The 20446-nt window shown below is 42.8% G+C and overlaps 1 protein-coding gene across 1 annotated transcript in view; it reads right to left on the bottom strand.

Moving 5' to 3' along the window:
• The window catches only part of LOC145405310 (A disintegrin and metalloproteinase with thrombospondin motifs 6-like), a 278205-nt gene that overhangs the window by 164932 nt on the left and 92827 nt on the right, over nt 1-20446 (bottom strand). The window contains exon 4 of the mRNA XM_080276730.1: nt 15821-15968. Within this exon, the coding sequence (XP_080132856.1) occupies nt 15821-15968 (148 nt within the window). The remainder of the gene's footprint in view (nt 1-15820; nt 15969-20446) is intronic.

Genomic DNA, 20446 nt, shown 5'->3' with positions numbered 1-20446 from the left:
AGAGAGGAAGAGGGGGGATGGAATGTGAGGGAGGGAAAGGAAAGAGGAAAGGGGATGCTAAAGAAATGGAGGGACGTGAAAATGCCAGGGTGAGCAGAGAGGAATGAAGGCGTAAGAGAAGAAACCTGCGGCAAGGGAGTATGAAAGGTGCCGAGAGGAGGACATGAGGGAATATTATGTTTAAGGTCAGCCTCTTTCCCTAATACTTTCCATCTGTGACGCCATGGAATCCGGACATTTGTTTTAACCTCTTCCGTCCCGTGACAGATATTTCACTCTAGTTCTGCTGCCATTGGACTGTTTTATTCAATTAAGGGGAGACTTTTCTGGATGGTAATATATCCAGTCTCCATTAAGCGGTTCAGTATACATTTTCTTTCCGAAGTCTGAGAAAATCGTCTGGAGGTGGCAAGAATAAAATGAAAGATTATGTCGTCAGACTTAAGGGGTTATTGCTCATTCATGCTTACGTACTACCTTGTCAACGTAAAAATCTTTGTCACTGCTCTCTCTCTCTCTCTCTCTCTCTCTCTCTCTCTCTCTCTCTCTCTCTCTCTCCTTGCTATACTGTGTCAGTAACCTAACATTTGTTACACCTGCGGTGTGCACATAGTAAGCGGAGTGAATTATTTTGCTCGGCCTGTGTGTCGTCGTAATTTGGTCTTTGTTAGCAAACTAATTTAAACATACATCATCTAATATTACTGAAACTTGATGGAAGTGTTGAGGGTCAGCCAAGGTGTTCAACTGTTGTTGTTTAGATCGATAGCTCAAAGGCCAAGATCACATGACTAAGTCAAATGGGAAAGATATGATCCATTTAGATCAGACTTGATGGAAAATTTAAGAGTAAAAGAAGAGTAGACTAAATTTGACGAAAGTGTTGAGGATCAACCAAGGGGATTACCTACAGCTTTTGAAAACAAGAGGTCAAAGGTTAGAGTCAAATAGCAAGATTAATTAAAGCCCATTTTTATACGATTTAGTCCAAATTTTGTGGATAGGGTTGAGGAAAGGAAAGCATTAATGGATTCGAACAATCGGTCAAAGACAAAGGTCACAGGGAAAGGTAAACGGTCAAGGTGGCATGGCAAGGTCGGTTTAAACAGTTGAGATTCGACGTAGACCAAACATAGTGCAGTGGTTGACAGTAAAGCAAGACGAAGGGATTCTGTCTTAAGAACCCTCAGTCAACAATCAAAGTTACAAAGCAAAGTCAAACTTCGATCCATGTGTGTCTGTGTGTGAACAAACTAACTAAAACATTTGATTTCATTCTAACCAAAATTGGCAGAAAGGTTTGAATCAGCCCTGGAGCCAACCTATTGCTATAAATTACAGTAAATCAAAGGTGAAGGCCACATGGCAAGGCAGCTAAAACAGTTTTCATTCGATTTAGACCAAACTCTGTGGAGCGATTCGGGGGTTCAGTTTTATGAATAATCGGCCAGAGATCAAGGTCAAACGTTCAACCCTTTAATTCAAATGTTTCTGATCAATTTAGACCAAACTTGTTGGTACAACTGAGGATAAGCCAAGGACGAAATTTTTTGATTTTGAGATCATTAGGTCAAAGGCCAGTGTCACAGGGCAAAGTCAACTCACAAAGTTTTTGTGCAATCTTAACCAAACTTAGTGGAAGGATTTAGGCTAAGGCAAAAATGAAATCAGTCCTGAGGACAATCAGTCAAAAGTTAAAGCCACAGAGCAAAGTCAAATATTCAACTCTTGGGCCATTTGTAGGGTGTGGGTGCTGCACTCTCCCAATGCTCCTTCTTGTCTCAAATTGTAGTAATTGTACCGATTCCTGCTTCACCGTCAACATCATTCTTCCTCTTGCATGTTAGCAATTCTACTCATGGTTAATAATAAAACGAGTTACAAAATAGGGGAGGAAGCAGAGGGATTTGAAGGAGGGAGAACAGAGATGAAAGCGGTGGAGGGACAGCAGGAGTGGCAGCAGTGAAGGGAGTGGGGGCTGGGTGAGGCGGGTCAGGCTGATAATGGCAGAGCAAGGCAGAGAGAGAACATTCAATAAAGATGGGTGTTGCAGGTGTTGTGAGTGTGGTGAAGGTTTCGATTATAGCTTTCTCCCAGTAACAACAGCAGCAGCAGCAGCAGCAGCAGCACAAGCAGCAGCACCAAAGTAAGCCTGCATTGCTCATGCTTACCTAGCGATCTACAACACAGATGAAAGTTAGTTAATTTGCACACAGACAGGTATCTATCTGAGTAAAAAAGTAACGGATATCTAAAGGCATAAACAAATAGAAACAAATTTGCTTCTGTGATTAACGGGAACGACAAGCGACGTCTGCATGCCATAACACACATACTCAGACACACACACACACACACACACACACACACACACACACACACACACACACACACACACACACACACACACACACACACACACACACAGATGAAGCCATGAGTGAAGGAAGATGTGGTAGAGCAAGGACGTCACTCCCAGGAGGCTGTCAGTGACCCCACCTCACCTCACCTCACAGGCACTCACTGTCCTCCTCAACCTTTGGCCACCACCCCCATGTGTGTGTGTGTGTGTGTGTGTGTGTGTGTGTGTGTGTGTGAGAGAGAGAGAGAGAGAGAGAGAGAGAGAGAGAGAGAGAGAGATTAGGGTTTTTCTCGTTTTTCTTGGTGATTTATTATATATAGTAAATGTGCTCCCCCACCCTCTCTCTCTCTCTCTCTCTCTCTCTCTCTCTCTCTCTCTCTCTCTCTCTCTGAATCAGATTACCAGTGTCATGTAAGCCAATATGTGAAGCTGTGCGCGTGTCTGTTTACGTCACAGTTCACCTACATTACCGCCTGCTACATATATGCCAAGTCTAATGTCAGGTATTAACCCCTCTCTCTCTCTCTCTCTCTCTCTCTCTCTCTCTCTCTCTCTCTCTCTCTCTCTGCAAACATTAGCAACATTTCAATAACACTGATACAAAATTACTGTCGTGTTGTGTAGTACCATTCAGTGTGGACCAAATCGTAATATTTTGCTATAAAGAGAGTGAATATTTTAGTGTGTGTGGTCCAGCGTATGGGAGGCCTGGCTTCTCAAACTGATGACCACGAAAAACTTTATTCCAGTGTTGTGTGAGTGGATTAGAGAGTGAAAATTGTAATATTCGGATATCAAATGTATAACTTGCTGTCGCCAACACAAGGTAAGGACTGGTAGCAAAACAGACACCAAGATTATTATTTCTGGCTGGCATTACTGTCATCATCATCATCGTAATATTACCTGCGTCGTGAAATCTCTCATCAGATCCGAGTTTGACCTAACGGAGCCTGAATGGATCTGCAGAACCTGACTGAACCTTATCTATCTGCATGAGCCTAACTGGGCCTGAATAGACCTGCCTGGACCTGAAGTTAATGGATAAATACTGATCTAACCGAAACCTCACTGATATCAATGGACCTTGTTGGCACACACCTCCACAGGCATGACCTAAAGCAATGTTATGGATCTGAAGTGACCTAAAAGGATCTAAACTGATGTAACTAGTCCTTCATTGACTCACGTAGTTCTAATCATGGCAAACTAAAGCAAAAAATTGCTTCGTTGAGTTAATGTGAGCTGAATGGATGAGAATCATGTGACATGTTTTGACGTGACTGTGTATGACTGGACGAGCAGGTGCTGAATGGACTTAATAAGAACTGACTGGCTCTGAACAGACCTGAATCGGCCTAACTGAGCCTGGATGGATGTGAAAGACCTGGAAGGGCATAACTGGACCTGAATTAAGTTACCTGGATTGAAACTGCCCTAAGTTGATGTGAAATGACTTGACAAAGCCAAAAGGGATGCAATGAACCTGGCTGGAACTGAAGAGACACTGCGATGAGTATGACTGGAGCTGAAGAGACATTGATGGCCCCAGATGGATGTAACTGGTATTGTATGAAATGATCCAACTACAGCAAACTGGATGTGAAGGATCTGAACGAACATTAAATGTCCTGAATTAACCTAACCTAACTGAACCACCTGAATGTCACTAAACTGACCTCAGATGATAAATAATGAATATTCTAAACCTGACTTGACAAAAATGAACTTTGACTGCTCTGGGTTTGAACATGGCTGATAAGACCAAAGAAGCGGATGTAACGGCACCTAAAGTGGCATGAACAAGCTACACAAGACATTTTAGTTTGCTTCACTTGTTCTTTTGAAGGTAATATTAGGTGACGGTTATTCAGAGGCGGTAGTTACTTGTACTGATTGCTCTGTCAGCTGACGATTTGCCGACTGACGATTATGCCGGTTCGAAGCAGGTACACGGTCAATGAACACACTTATTCTTATACTATACTCCTCACAATCGTTTGAAGGACACAACTATTCAGTCTACTTCCAGATTAACCCTTTGACTATTAGGATTTCTACTGAATGAACAAAGTCGTTGGATGTTAGCCTGTACAAAATTGACTTATGTACACCTACAGCAGAAAAAAGAATTACTCGATATATAATCGTACTTTCAAGTTTTTGACTACTAGAAGCTGAGCAAAATGTTCCTTGTTTATAAAATACCCAAGTATACCAGCCACGGTGAATGGGTTAATAAAGAGATGATAACCTTGTTAAGTGAATCTCCATACACAAATACGTCCATCCATTTCCATCCTTTGTTACTTCCTTTGCTTGCTGAACTTACAAATGAAACTTTCCCCAACATTCGCTTACCATTATCAAGTCATCTTCATTTTCTCCCACCTTCATACGCACACATACCCTTGCCACCACATCGCCATGTGTCATTTTCTCTAAAGGATCTTACCATCCACTCATCTCGACCTATTCCACAACATTCATAAAAGTTGTTCCTAAATCCTTAATAACTGTGAAACTCTCATTATTTTTAACACACATTTCCACTGCTCTGACTCATGACTTTTCACACCTATGCCACACTGGTCTCACTTGACCTCGAAGCCGAAAATAATGCCTCAGCCCCATTCTTGAATATATATATATATATATATATATATATATATATATATATATATATATATATATATATATATATATATATATATTGAGGATTTTCACCACGGATGTCTAAGCTCCATAAAAACGCGAAAAGAAAAAGTCCCACGGGAGCGAACCCTGCCTCTCCGCTCTTTGGAGAATGGAGAGGGGTCAAAGGTGACGGCGGGATGACAGGTCAAGCTGACAGGGACAAGGACAAGGACAGTGTAGAGGAAAAGAGAGGCACACAGTGGGAAGAATGGGAAGAGATAAAACTTGAACATACTACCGGTATACAGACATCATCATCATCATCATCATCATCATCATCATCCCATCCCTATTATGTGCCAGCAAAATAGTGGGTGAAAACGATCGAACTGATATGCAGGATACTGTCTGCTACTGAAAGAAAGGTGGTGGGTGGTGGCAACCATCGTCCACTCAGTAGATTCAGAGTTGCCTACTTCTTCCTTTACCTTTATCATTCTTTTTCTGTGTCTGCCTTCCTCTCTTCTTACGTCTCTCATACTTCTTATTATCATTGTTTATTACTTTTCATTCCACTTCAGGTGGCTCTACATTGAGTGACAAGATTAATGCTTTCCTGTAACTCAGGAAACCTTATCCTGCTCTGGGTGGTAACCAAATAACGAAACGATGAGGAGCCTACTGTGGTGTCCCTGTTAGCTGGATGAAGAGACGCATGAGACGCAACTGCTGCGTCCATCAAGGAACCGAACCTCCATGCACTTCCCCGTGCCTTGCCTCGCCGAGGTACTACCTGCCGCAGGGGAACATCAAGTCATTGCACGGGACGGCCCTGCAAGGGCAGTTGCTTGTCTGCGGCTGATGGGTCTGCTCGCACAGAGAGACTGAGAGTACCCAATTTTAACATCTGAGGGGAATGTTACATAAAGAAATGCATTCAAAAGAAGCGGTGCCAAGGCACAGCAAACCCGTCCCCGGCATCCATTTTTGTGCTGACGAATAAACACAACAGGATATCTAGTCAAAGGTGTTACATATCAAATTTCGAGTACATGGGTGAAAATTTACAATTTTATGGCCATTTGAAAATTTAGCCCTGACCCACCTGACACTAACCTCCCTGCCGCTAACTGGGGGGTGACCCCCCTGATGTAATGAGGCATGTTGTAGGATGCAGATTTGAAAGATGCACCTATAGGTTTTGGTTTCATGCGATATGATGAATTTGAAAGGAGTCATGGCGAATTTTTATTTTTTTAAATATTTTGGGTCTACAGCCTGGGCCTTGGCCCAATTTGGCCCAAAATTTATTCAGGTTGTCAGAATGTCATTGTCCATCATCTCTGTAATTTTAGTTAAAGTCGCACCAGTAGTTTTCACGTAAAGTTGTCAACAGACAGACTGAGAGACAAACAAACAGACGAACCGAATGAAAACGGAGAACGGGTAATTAAATAACAGACAGAGTATGAGGGAAGACTGCTTCTGCCTCCATTCCCCATCTACTGAGCCTCAGTTATAAAGTATAAAAAAAAAAAAAAAAGGAACGGAAAAAAGCTATTATGAGCTGACAGTGAAATTTGGATGTTGCGCTCTGCATGTGGAGACACGTGTGGACAGCGTGGAATTAGCGAGGCAGAAGGCACACACGCTAATAGATAGCCTGACAAATTAGCAAATGATTCAAAAAGCGCAACACCAGCGACCACCAACTGGTTTATGGCCAAGTACCAGGCTTTGCCCTGAGACAATGAACTTGACCGTCGACATATTACTAATATATATACTGTATATATATATATATATATATATATATATATATATATATATATATATATATATATATATATATATATATATATATATATATAAAATGTGTGTATGTATATATGTATGTAATTAATTCATGCCTATTCCTTCACCCCTCCACAAACATTGGCTCAAACCAGAAAAGATTTGAGTTGACTTTGCTCACCGACCTTGATCTTTGACCTTTTCTTGTGACCTTGACCTTTGAGTGATTGTTGTCAAAATCGAACCACATTTTATACTAGTCTTAACCTGAACCCTTCCACAATCTTTAGTATATATGGCATCAACACTGTGTAAGTTGTCCTTCCCAGGTAACCCTGACCTTTGACCTATTACACAAAAAGACACTAGGTGAAGATTTTGAGTGATCCTCAACTCATCCATCAAGTTTGATCCAAATCAAATCAAAACTGCTTTATATTCTTCACGCACAGGCTCACGGGTCAAACTAAGACCTTGTCATGTAACCTTGACCTTTGATTGATTGTTCTTTCTTGCCGTGGTCCCTAACCCACCCACCAAGTTTCATTCAGTCAGATCAAAGTTGTTTGAGCTGATGTTGCCCTGTAAACTTAACCTTTGACATTTCAGTATAGCCATGGCCTTTGACTGAATATTCTCAAAAACGAACACTTTTAGTTATACCTCATCCTCAACCAATGCACAAAGTTTGGCTTCTGTGGGGAGTGACCTTGCCATTTGACTTCAACCTTTGACCAATTGTTCTTGTATACACACACACACACACACACACACACACACACACACACACATAAATATGTAAGTATACATATAAATATATATATTTAGATATATAAATATACATATATATTTAGATATATAAATATACATATATATATATATATATATATATATATATATATATATATATATATATATATATATATATATATATATATATATATACTGTATAAATACAGTATATACTATACTAATTCTTTAGCTGACCCTTAATCCTGTCACCAAGGTGGCCAAAATAGGAGGAAAACGGAGTTATTTTGTTAACAGGCAAACACACTGGTCAAAATTTGACCTTGCCCTGTGACCTTGACCTTTAATTTATTGCTCTCAAAACTGAATCGCTTCTTTCATGCCTGTCTGTCACTCACTCCTTCAAGTCTGGTCTAATTGGATAAACACAGTTTAAGCTGATTTTGCTAAGTAAAAGTTTATCCAACCCACTGACCCTAATCTTTGCCCCTGTGTTCTCAAAAACAACAGTTTTACTCCAGGGCTTTCTGCGTAGGACTTTCTCCAAGTTTTTTTTTTTGGGGGGGATATATATATATATATATATATATATATATATATATATATATAGAGAGAGAGAGAGAGAGAGAGAGAGAGAGAGAGAGAGATAGATAGATAGATATAGATATATATAGATATGTTTACATACGGTGCCCTTAACTTGACACACTAACTACAAGAGGCAATGCTACGGTAGATTTTGAACAAAAAATCTCGTATCAACATGGCTGCAATTCCTATCCATTATGGGGTTACAGTTGTGTTTAACCTTATGGGTGATTTATGAGGCACATCACTTTCCTTCATAAGTTCATTGGTAATTGGACCTCCTCAACGGCTGACAACTGAACTGTTGTTGGTATTGCAGCTTTATTAATAATCAGCACAAGATTAAACTTAGAGGTTAGTCTGTCAAGTACCGAGACAACATATATATATATATATATATATATATATATATATATATATATATATATATATATATATATATATATATATATATATATATATATATATATATATATATATAGATATATAGATATAGATATAGATATAGATAGATAGATAGATAGATAGATAGATAGATAGATAGATTGATTGATAGATAGATTGACTGACTGATAGATCTGGATGAATGAATTCGGACAGATGTACTGGTATGACACTTCGTGTGTGTGTGTGTGTGTGTGTGTGTGTGTGTGTGTGTGTGTGTGTGACGGGGTACCACCAGTCTCGAATTACTGTCGGTCCACTAGGGGACCTTGTACCACCAACACCACCACCACCATTATCATATCCATCACCACCACCAACAACAGCAACAAAACAATACATCCACCAACAACAACAGCAACAATAACAATACATCCACCACCAACAACAGCAGCAACAACAATAACAATAACAATACATCCACCACCACCATCAACAACAGCAACAATAACAATAATAATACATCCACAAACAACAACAGCAACAATAACAATAACAATACATCCATCACCACCACCAACAACAGCAACAATAACAATACATCCACAAACAACAACAACAACAGCAGCAACAACAATAACAATACATCCACCAACAACAACAACAACAGCAACAATAACAATACATCCACAAACAACAACAACAACAGCAGCAACAACAATAACAATACATCCACAAACAACAACAACAACAGCAGCAACAACAATAACAATACATCCACCACCAACAACAACAGCAACAATAACAATACATCCACCAACAACAACAACAGCAACAATAACAATACATCCACCACCAACAACAACAGCAACAATAACAATACATCCACCAACAACAACAACAACAGCAACAATAACAATACATCCACCAACAACAACAACAACAGCAACAATAACAATACATCCACAAACAACAACAACAACAGCAACAATAACAATACATCCACCAACAACAACAACAACAGCAACAATAACAATACATCCACAAACAACAACAACAACAGCAGCAACAACAATAACAATACATCCACCACCAACAACAACAACAGCAACAATAACAATACATCCACCACCACCACCAACAACAGCAACAATAACAATACATCCACCACCACCACCAACAACAGCAGCAACAACAATAACAATACATCCACCACCACCACCAACAACAGCAGCAACAACAATAACAATACATCCACAAACAACAACAACAACAGCAGCAATAACAATAACAATACATCCACCACCACCAACAACAACAGCAACAATAACAATACATCCACCACCACCACCAACAACAGCAACAATAACAATATAAACACCACCAAAAACAGCAGAGACAATAATTATAATATTCACTATCATCAAACAACCCTCCATCTTCACTACCACAACACCCAAGAATCCTCCACTACCACTACCACCACCACCATCACTGAATCCTCCACTACACCACCACCACCATTGTATCCTCCATCACCATCACCACCACCACCACCACCACAGAATCCTCCACTACCATCACCATCACCACCACCACAGAATCTTCCACTACCACCACAATGTCCTCCTCCAAAACCACCACCACAATATCCTCCACCACCAAAACCACCACCATCACAATATCCTCCACCATCAAAACCACCACCACCACCACAATATCCTCCACCACCAAAATCACCACCATCACAATATCCTCCACCACCAAAACCACCACCATCACCACCACAATATCCTTCACCACCAAAACCACAACCACAATATCCTCCACCACCAAAACCACCACCAGAATATCCTCCACAACCAAAACCACCACCACAATATCCTCCACCACCAAAAACACCACCACAATATCCTCCACCACCAAAACCACCACCACCACCACCACAATATCCTCCACCACCAAAACCACCACCACCACCACCACAATATCCTCCACCACCAAAACCACCACCACAATATCCTCAACCACCAAGACCACAACCACCACCACCACAATATCCTCCACCACCAATCCATCACCACAATATCCTCCACCACCAAAACCACCACCACAATATCCTCCACCACCACCACCACCACAACCACAACATCCTCCACCACCAAAACCACCACCACAATATCCTCCACCACCAAAACCACCATCACCACAACCACAATATCCTCCACCACCAAAACCACCACCACAATATCCTCCACCACCAAAACCACCATCACCACAACCACAATATCCTCCACCACCAAAACCACCACCACAATATCCTCCACCACCAATACCACCACCACAATATCCTCCACCACCAAAACCATCACCACAATATCCTCCACCACCAATACCACCAACACAATATCCTCCACCACCAAAACCACAACCACAATATCCTCTACCACCAAAACCACAACCACAATATCCTCCACCACCAAAACCACAACCACAATATCCTCCACCACCAAAACCACAACCACAATATCCTCCACCACCAAAACCACCACCACCAAAACCACCACCACAATATCCTTCACCACCAAAAACACCACCACCACCACAATAACCTCCACCACCAAAAACGCCACCACAATATCATTCACCACCAAAACCACCACCACAATATCCTCCACCACCAAAACCACCACCACAATATCCTCCAATACCAAAACCACCACCACCTCCACCACAATATCCTCCAATACCAAAACCACCACCACCACCACCACAATATCCTCCACCACCACCACCACCACCACAATATCCTCCACCACCAAAACCACCACCACCACTACAATATCCTCCACCACCAAAACCACCACCACTTTATCCTCGACCACCACCACCACAACCACCACCACCACCACAATATCCTCCACCACCAAAACCACCACCACAATATCCTCCACCACCAAAACCACCACCACAATATCCTCCACCACCAAAACCACCACCATCACAATATCCTCCACCACCAAAACCATCACCACCACCACAATATCCTCCACCACCAAAACCATCACCACCACCACAATATCCTCCACCACCAAAACCATCACCACCACCACAATATCCTCCACCACCAAAACCACCACCACCACCATAATATCCTCCACCACCAAAACCATCACCACCACCACAATATCCTCCACCACCAAAACCATCACCACCACCACAATATCCTCCACCACCAAAACCACCACCACAATATCCTCCACCACCAAAACCATCACCACCACCACAATATCCTCCACCACCAAAAACACCAACACAATATCCTCCACCACCAAAACCACCACCACAATATCCTCCACCACCAAAACCACCACCACCACCACAATATCCTCCACCACCAAAACCACCACCACCACCACCACAATATCCTCCACCACCAAAACCACCACCACAATATCCTCCACCACCACCACCACCACAATATCCTCCACCACCAAAGCCACCACCACAATATCCTCCACCACCAAAACCACCATCACAATATCCTCCACCACCAAAACCACCACCACAATATCCTCCACCACCAAAGCCACCACCACAATATCCTCCACCACCAAAACCACCACCACAATATCCTCCACCACCAAAACCACCACCACAATATCCTCCACCACCACCACCACCACAATATCCTCCACCACCAAAGCCACCACCACAATATCCTCCACCACCAAAACCACCACCAACACCACCACAATATCCTTCACCACCAAAACCACCACCACCACCACCACATTATCCACCATCACCAAAACCACCACCACAATATCCTTCACCACCACCGCCACCACAATATCCTCCACCCACCAAAACCATCACCACCACAATATCCTCCACCACCAAAACCATCACCACAATATCCTCCACCACCAAAGCCACCACCACCACAATATCCTCCACCACCAAAACCACAATATGCTCCACCACCAAAACCACCACCACCACCACCATAATATCCTCCACCACCAAAACCACCACCACCACCACCACCACCACAATATCCTCCACCACCAAAACCACCACCACAATATCCTCCACTACCACCACCACCAAAGAATCCTCCACTACCACCACCACCACAATATCCTCCTCCACCACCAACACCACAATATCCTCCTCCACCACCACCACCACCAACACCACCAAAGAATCCTCCACTACCACTACCACCGCAAAGAATCCACTACCACCACCACCACCACCACCACATTATCCTGCACCACCACCACGATCACCACCAAATAATCCTACACTACCATCACCACCACCACCACCACAAAATCCTCCACGATCATCACCACCATCACATAATTCTCCATCACCACCACAGAATTCTCCACTACCACCACCACCACCACAATATCCTCCACCACCACCACCAAAGAATCCTACACTATAATCACCATTACCACTACCACCACCACCACTACAGGATCCTCCACTGCAAACACAGAATCCTCCACTACCACCACCACCAACACCACCACGCCACTACAATCATCACCACACCACTACCACCACCACCACCACCATCACACCACTACCACCACCACCACAGGATCCTCTACTACCAACACAGAATCCTTCGCTACCACAACCACCTTCACCACCACCACCAACACTACCACGTCACTACAACCACCAGCACCACACCACTGCCACCACCACCACCACCATCATCACCATTACCACCACCACCACCACCACCATTACCCCTACCATCACCACCACCACCACAAAACTCCACCACTACCACCACCACCACCATTACCACGACCATCACCACCATCACCACAAGACTTCACCACCACCACCACCATCACCACCACCAAACCCTACAGCACCAGAAGAACACTACCACCACCACCACAACTCCACTATCGCCGCCGCAGCCACCATCACCACCATCATCATCACACATTACTAGGCTCAACACCAACACCTTTATTTCTGCTTCTGGTCTTTCTCTCTCTCTCTCTCTCTCTCTCTCTCTCTCTCTGGATTATAAAGAAATATTTAGAGATCATCCCTCTGGATACCAATCACTGCTGTGGTGTGGATGTCAAGGACTACCGGTATGTCTAATACCCCGTTGTTGTTGTTGTTGTTGTTGTTACCCCAGTTTATTAATAAAGTATTACAGTAATTAATTTCATTTCTGCTCTTGCAAATGATACACAGACTGGGTGCAGCGTTACTATTAACAGAGAAGTTTTGCAACAAGAAGTAGTTATGCTAATAAAGCTGTATACTCGTATATACCGGCACATGCCTCTGGATGTCAGTAAACGTCAGATTCTTTAAGATGATGACACCTGTAATGAAAGATGATGATGTAAAACTAACGACCAACAGTGCCAAGGTGGACAGTGGTGTCTTGTTTCTGATAACTTCAGTTTGTCGCATCGCTGGAGTGATACAGCAAATGAATTAATTTATTTACTACAGTTCATTTTGCGTATGAAGAGAGAAATAATTACGTAATTATACAATAGTTCGGTAAATCGTCTTACCGTATGTTGCTCAATTCTGGGAATCGTATTTAAATAAAATACATTTTTAATTAGCGGCGATACAAAACGGCCCACCAGAACAATTCCAACTCATTATTATGAGTCATGCATTAAACTGATCAATTATCTTACATATTTTTCACTATTGAAAGATGACAGAACTAATAGATTTCTTCAGATTTTAAAAGCATTTGATAATACAGAAGTTAAGAGGCTTTCCACTGACTCTGTATTTCTACAAAAGGCAGTGGACTAATGTACAATATATGTTTCAACTCCAATAAATATTTTTGGAAGTGATACAAGGCCCTGACGAGGATCCTACACATGGCGGTGCTGTGTACCCTGGGTGGAGCTAAGCAGCTGCCGCTTCTGTCCAAAAGCCAGCCTCCTCATGTTTCCCTGCACCTCACCATACGCATGAACCCAGGTTTACCTCTGGCGAGGCCTGTCTACCAGAAGGGGGCGCTGGTTCCCTACATGGTGTATGTACTTTACATTACCCAACCTATAGGACGGCCCCACAGAAGCAGTTACGTACCTGTGGTTGATAGAGCTGTTCGGCCAGACAGAGCAGGGTTAAACAAGAAGTCACAACTAATGCTATAATAAATAAATGTAAGTCTCCCATAAAACATACATAATACAGTGGGTAACCTTAGAATCATTGAAGGATAAATTAGATAACTGTGAAACCTCGGGATAATCTTCAAAAAGCGTACAGGCATCTCCCAGGACGCGAGACGAGCTTAAGATGTAGGAAAAGCCCAGGACGACACTTGACTTGCCACTCTTTGGATTTAAGAGTTCCCCAGCCAAACCTCCATTTTCTTTGGACTCCGAGTAACCGAGTCAAGTCATCTTTTCCATCACAGTCTCACCTGGGGACTATAGGTTCTCCTATTTCAACAGCATCAATATAGAGGACTCTTAAACTAGCAGTCCACCCACGTCATATCACAGCGAGTCATGTAGGAATAAGAGGACCCGTGTGTGACAAGAGCACAAGGTAACGTAATCTCACCAAAGAGATTTCGTATTTGGCCGGAGGCATAATTTAGCGTGAAGCACGCAACTACAGACAAACAGAAAGTCAGTAGGACAGAAGAAGGTGTACATGAACGGTGAAAGTATTAAAAAATAAAGAAAACAGAGCAGATGTATAGTACATGGTGGCAGTATTAAAGAAACAGGTGTGACTGGTAGCAGCATTACAGTGAGGAATTAAAACAGTGAACTTATAACTGTGGTAAATGAAAGTTCTGTCAATTGTATATGACAGTGGCAGACCAGAAAGACAGACATAATTCTGGTGATTGCGTGGTTAAATATCTGCATTACCAAATTTTCATATAATGTGTCCTACGAAGAATATTCCTGTCCTTCTGGTGGGTTTTGTGTTCTGTGCTTTGGGTGATGATGCTTTCTACCAGTTTTTGAAGATGGGGGATTCAATGGCGTGGAGCTTCAGTCCTAACCTTGTCTTTGACTACAGGTTTTACTTTAGGTGGCCTACGAGGTTCTGTAGTAGGCCTACCTCTTCGTTAACGACTGATATGGCGTATTACACAATAAGTTTCTCTTGCGTATTACTGTACAAATTTCATATAGAATATTTCAGCGTAATGTACAGAATAAATCGCAAAGGAAGAGATTTTGAGATATCTCCAGGTTCACCTAGAATACGGTCCTCTATCCTATTCTTAATGTCTGACCTTGTGCCAGTACTGACCTTGGGTAGCGCAGGTGTGGTGGTGCGGGGTTGGGAGGGCTGATCGCTTGTACACCAGGTGGGGCTGAGGGCTGTCCAGGGCCAGGCGGGAATGGTCCTTCACCGGCTCTATCAGGTACTCCTCCTTGTCTGTCCGTACGTACCCACTCTGGGGGAAGAGGCACAGGTGAGTTTGGAGGAAGGGGGGGGGAGGACTTTTGAGAGAAGCGAATGATTAAAGAGTATAGGATTGTGGAAACAGTCTGATCACTGGAGTGAGAGACAGAAAGAAGAGGAAGTTGAGGAAGAGAAGAGGTAAGTTGTGGGGTGGACACGATGGCCTCGAGATCACAGAAGATCAAATTACAACCTATATAGAATAGAATTTTTATATCCCTGGCTAACCAAAGACACCTCTATACCAAGAGCACTGGGAAAAAAAAAAAAAAAAAAAAAGCATTTCCACTTTCATATCAGTCCCGTACATCCTTCTACGGGAACAGATACCACCTGAGTAAAGAGAAAGCTTAAAATCGATGAAGGCCCACATATTACCCACACTAGTGTTCGAACTCGCAAACAAACTTACAATCAAATCCAATTACATCACGAATACCATGCGAATAAGCGTTGCCTCTGAATATCTGTCCACATTTGACCCCCTCGGATTTTGACGTGCCATACATCAAAAGACGCGGAAAGACGAGCTGACAAAGATGGTGTAAATTACGATTGCATGCTGATAGTCGCGCGCGAGCCATCCCCGCTTTTGGGCCTGATTTTTCGCGAGACAATGGGAACCCTTGCAGGTCATACTGCTGGGTGGGATGAGCTGAAATTTAGCATGGGCATGCCCGTTATGCCAGAGCAGCTCCATGTCATGTTTGGTGTCAGTGTGTTTCTCGGGGGCCGCGTGGCAGATAGTACTGTTTAACTCACCCCCATTTTTAGTGTTAGTCTTCGAGCACGCCATGCTTGATGTTTGGCCGATTCTAAATACAATATTTTCCTAGGGAGACTGTGTAGTATTGTTCCTTGCACACGCAGGTGTCCCTTCCTTGAGGATCAACAACCAATCTCATCCTGTGCTTTTCCATGTGCCTATGACTTTAGTTACTGTATAAACGAGCTCTCTGGCTGACGACTGAAGGATTGTTATCTGCGTTTAGCCGTTTGTTCTTTGCACACCATCACAAATGCATTTGAGCGCAGTTAATGCTCACTTTAAGACCTTAAGGGTTTTAGTAAGGATCCCTGCTGTATTTCTCAATGAAATACTTTTTTCCATCTCCCCTCACCTTCATACCTTATCGAGCGAACATACATGATAACCATTTAAAAGATAAAATGGAGGTTGAAGCCCGAGTGTCCTCGGCAGCAACAAGCGCATAGCGATGCGTTTGTTTCGGATCTGCTTATGCAGGAAACACAAGAAGAAGAATGTGTGGATTCTTGCTAGGTCTCTTTTTCTTTCTACAAAACTAAATCGTATCCTACGGAAAGTAAAATATCGTGAGTTCTTTTGCTACTTTCACACCACACTACAAGGCTGAAAAAACAGTTATGGAAGAACGTCTGCTTCCACTTCTAACCCATATCCATACATGGCATACTTTAGTTCAACCTTATTTTACACACACACACACACACACAAGAGAGAGAGAGAGAGAGAGAGAGAGGGGGGGGGAGTGATGGGACGCTGGAGGGGGTAAGGGTAGCGTCACACTGGGCCAACAATTACCATCATGTTAGCCCTTTTGTTAGCAATTGTGGTATCAGGTTTGTTAATGCGATTAATACTCAGATGAGCTTCATATCAGTTTCGTAAACACAATTAAAATATTCCATTAGAGCACGAGGTAATTATGTTTAAATGTGTTATTTGCATAAGGTAAAAAGAATCCTTTCCCTGTGTCTAAGTTCCTAAAGACCTTAATTACTTTGATTTTACTTTTAGTGTTGTAAAATTATTGCTCGAAGTTTATACTGACTACCTGCAAACAATATACTTTACCAATGACCTCTTTATCTTCTGCCGTAGTACATTCATTACGGTAGAGGCACACCACCAATTAACAGAGGTTTGTATAACCACAAGACAGTCTGTCAGAGCTTCTCTCATTGGAGGATGGCTCCGTTTTGCTAATCATTTGGGCCAGAAAAAATGTCTAACATGTTAGGCGTCTTTTGTCAAGTCTGATGCCACCTTAAGTTGTACGAGGGGACAGGCGTGGGAGTGAATTTGTATTTTCACGTGTTTACTATGCACCTCATACCAACACAATGAGGTTAAGAGATGCATAGTCACAAAATGGGACAGGGAGGAGAGAATGGTAGTGAAGGATCACACACACACACACACACACACACACACACACACACACACACACACACACACACACACACACACACACACACACACACACACACACACACACACACACACACACAAGACAAACAAATACACTACAAAGATAATATTGGTGTTAGAGAAACCATCGCGGCGTTTACCCTCATTTTCACTATGAAAACATATTACCACAAAAATAATTACAGAAAAACAAGGGAGATAAAGAATACTGTCTGGTGTGCGATGCAATCACTGGCGGACTTGCATCGAGAGTACAAAATAGGCTTACACAGCAAATCAGCTAACACTTAAACTGCATATATCTCATTAACGACTGAGGGACCAGCGTCTATGTTTTTTGTTTGCGTTCAGGAGTAAAACCACATCCTCCTTCGCAAGCCCTCGAGTTCTGACATTCTCTTTTCTTATAGCAACTCAGCAAATATCTGTCATCTTCCAAGGGGGCCAGCAGAGTGACTTCACACACTAACTTGCCATCACACATTGTTCATCGAGAAGTGAGCTGACCTAACCCATGGAGGTTAGAGTTCTTTTCTGGAGCCCTATGGTCAGTTTCCGATACAGGTAAATTGTGTGTTTGTATGTGGGTTTAAGATGGAATCAACTTGCTAACCATGTTGTGCTGCGGTAAATCGTAAACAGTAATTTACTGGTGGTTGGAGAGACAACTGTGTCATCTTTTTGCGCCTTATCACAAATCAAACAAGAAGCGGTGCCAAGGCGTAGCAAACCCGTCCCCGGCAGTCATTTTAGTGCTGACGTTTAAACACACCAGAATATCTAGTCAAAGATGCAACGCATCAAATTTGGAGTAAATCGTTTGAAAATTGACGAATTTATACCCATTTGAAATTTTAGGCCCTACCTGCTTGACACTGACCACCCTACCGTTAACTGAGTGGTGACCCCCTTGATGTAATGAGGCATATTATAGTATGCAGATTTGAAAGATGCACCTTTAGGGTTTGGTTTCATGTCGATATGACGAATTTTAAACGAGTTATGAAGAAAAAAACGATTTTTATCCTTCCCCCCCCCCTTGTTTCATATTTTGGGGACCTACAGCCTGGGTCTTGGCCCAGTTTGGCCCAGAATTTAATCAGGTGATCAGAAGGTCATAGCCCATCACGTCCGTGATTTTAGTCAAAATCGCACCTGTGGTTTTCGCGTGAGGTTGTTAACAGACAGAGAGACAGACAAACAAACACACAGACAGACAAGCAGAGTGAAAACAATACCCGTCCCTGAGCGCCCCCGGGGCACGAACGGGTGAAAATGCATAAATAACAGGAAAGCAATGTAGGCCGTTAGTTTTCACTGGACGAAGCATGATTACCCTACTGAGTCATGATTGCAAGAAATTATATAATCCATAGTTATGAGGTATGAATGAATTTTCCTAGTAGCTAGTCAAATCAACATTTCAGTCTGGCTACATGCTTGACCATCGACAGAACATAAAGGAGACGGGGACCTCTGTCAGGGTAGAAGCAACGCGCTGCTGGGACATATTTTCATTTGCACCTTGGCCTTCCCACAGTCAACAAGCTCTTGAGGAATAATGAGCCAGGTTTTACGATCACTTCGGTACTCTCTAGTCACTGACGAGCTGATCGGCTAATGATCTCTTTATAAGGGATCGGTAGCTGTATCGCTTGTTCATTACAGTATTTACTTTTATTACATCCGCGCTCTCATAGTCAGGCTGGACAATGCTTTCCTCGACTTCTGTGTGTGTGTGTGTGTGTGTGTGTGTGTGTGTGTAATTCACCGGGTCGGTCAGGATCACTTGATGGTCGTGATCGTCAGCATTTTACCCTCCCGGGAGGGAGCTGAGAGCTCATATAGTCCGATCTAAGGGCAAGGCTGTGACCTTCACACACGCACACACCCATCCCCTTGCTCAAGGGGGACAGTAACCACCCACTTCGTCAGTGAAACTTTTCGCAACCTGAGCGAGGCTCGAACTCCCGTCTACCAGATGGCAAGCGAGAACGTTACCACTGCACCAGCGAGCGGTGTGTGTGTGTGTGTGTGTGTGTGTGTGTGTGTGTGTGTGTGTGTGTGTGTGTGTGTGTGTGTGTGTGTGTGATATAACACAAATAGTTTTAATCTAGTTTTAGCCAAATTACAGGCACAGTACGTGGAGATGGTAAAAGTAGAGCCAACGGTTAGATATTTTTTAAAAACACGGACGAAGGTTGAGGTCACAGGCTAAGGTCAAAGTGAGACTTAGCACTGTCAACTTATGCATTATTTTATCCAGTTTAGATCAC

The sequence above is a fragment of the Coenobita brevimanus genome, chromosome 66 (assembly GCF_032717465.1).
Source record: "Coenobita brevimanus isolate Jiangsu-jjx chromosome 66, ASM3271746v2, whole genome shotgun sequence".
Classification (NCBI taxonomy): domain Eukaryota; kingdom Metazoa; phylum Arthropoda; class Malacostraca; order Decapoda; family Coenobitidae; genus Coenobita; species Coenobita brevimanus.
Note: the sequence above shows the minus strand (reverse complement) of the source record. Positions and strands in the feature narration are given on the sequence as shown.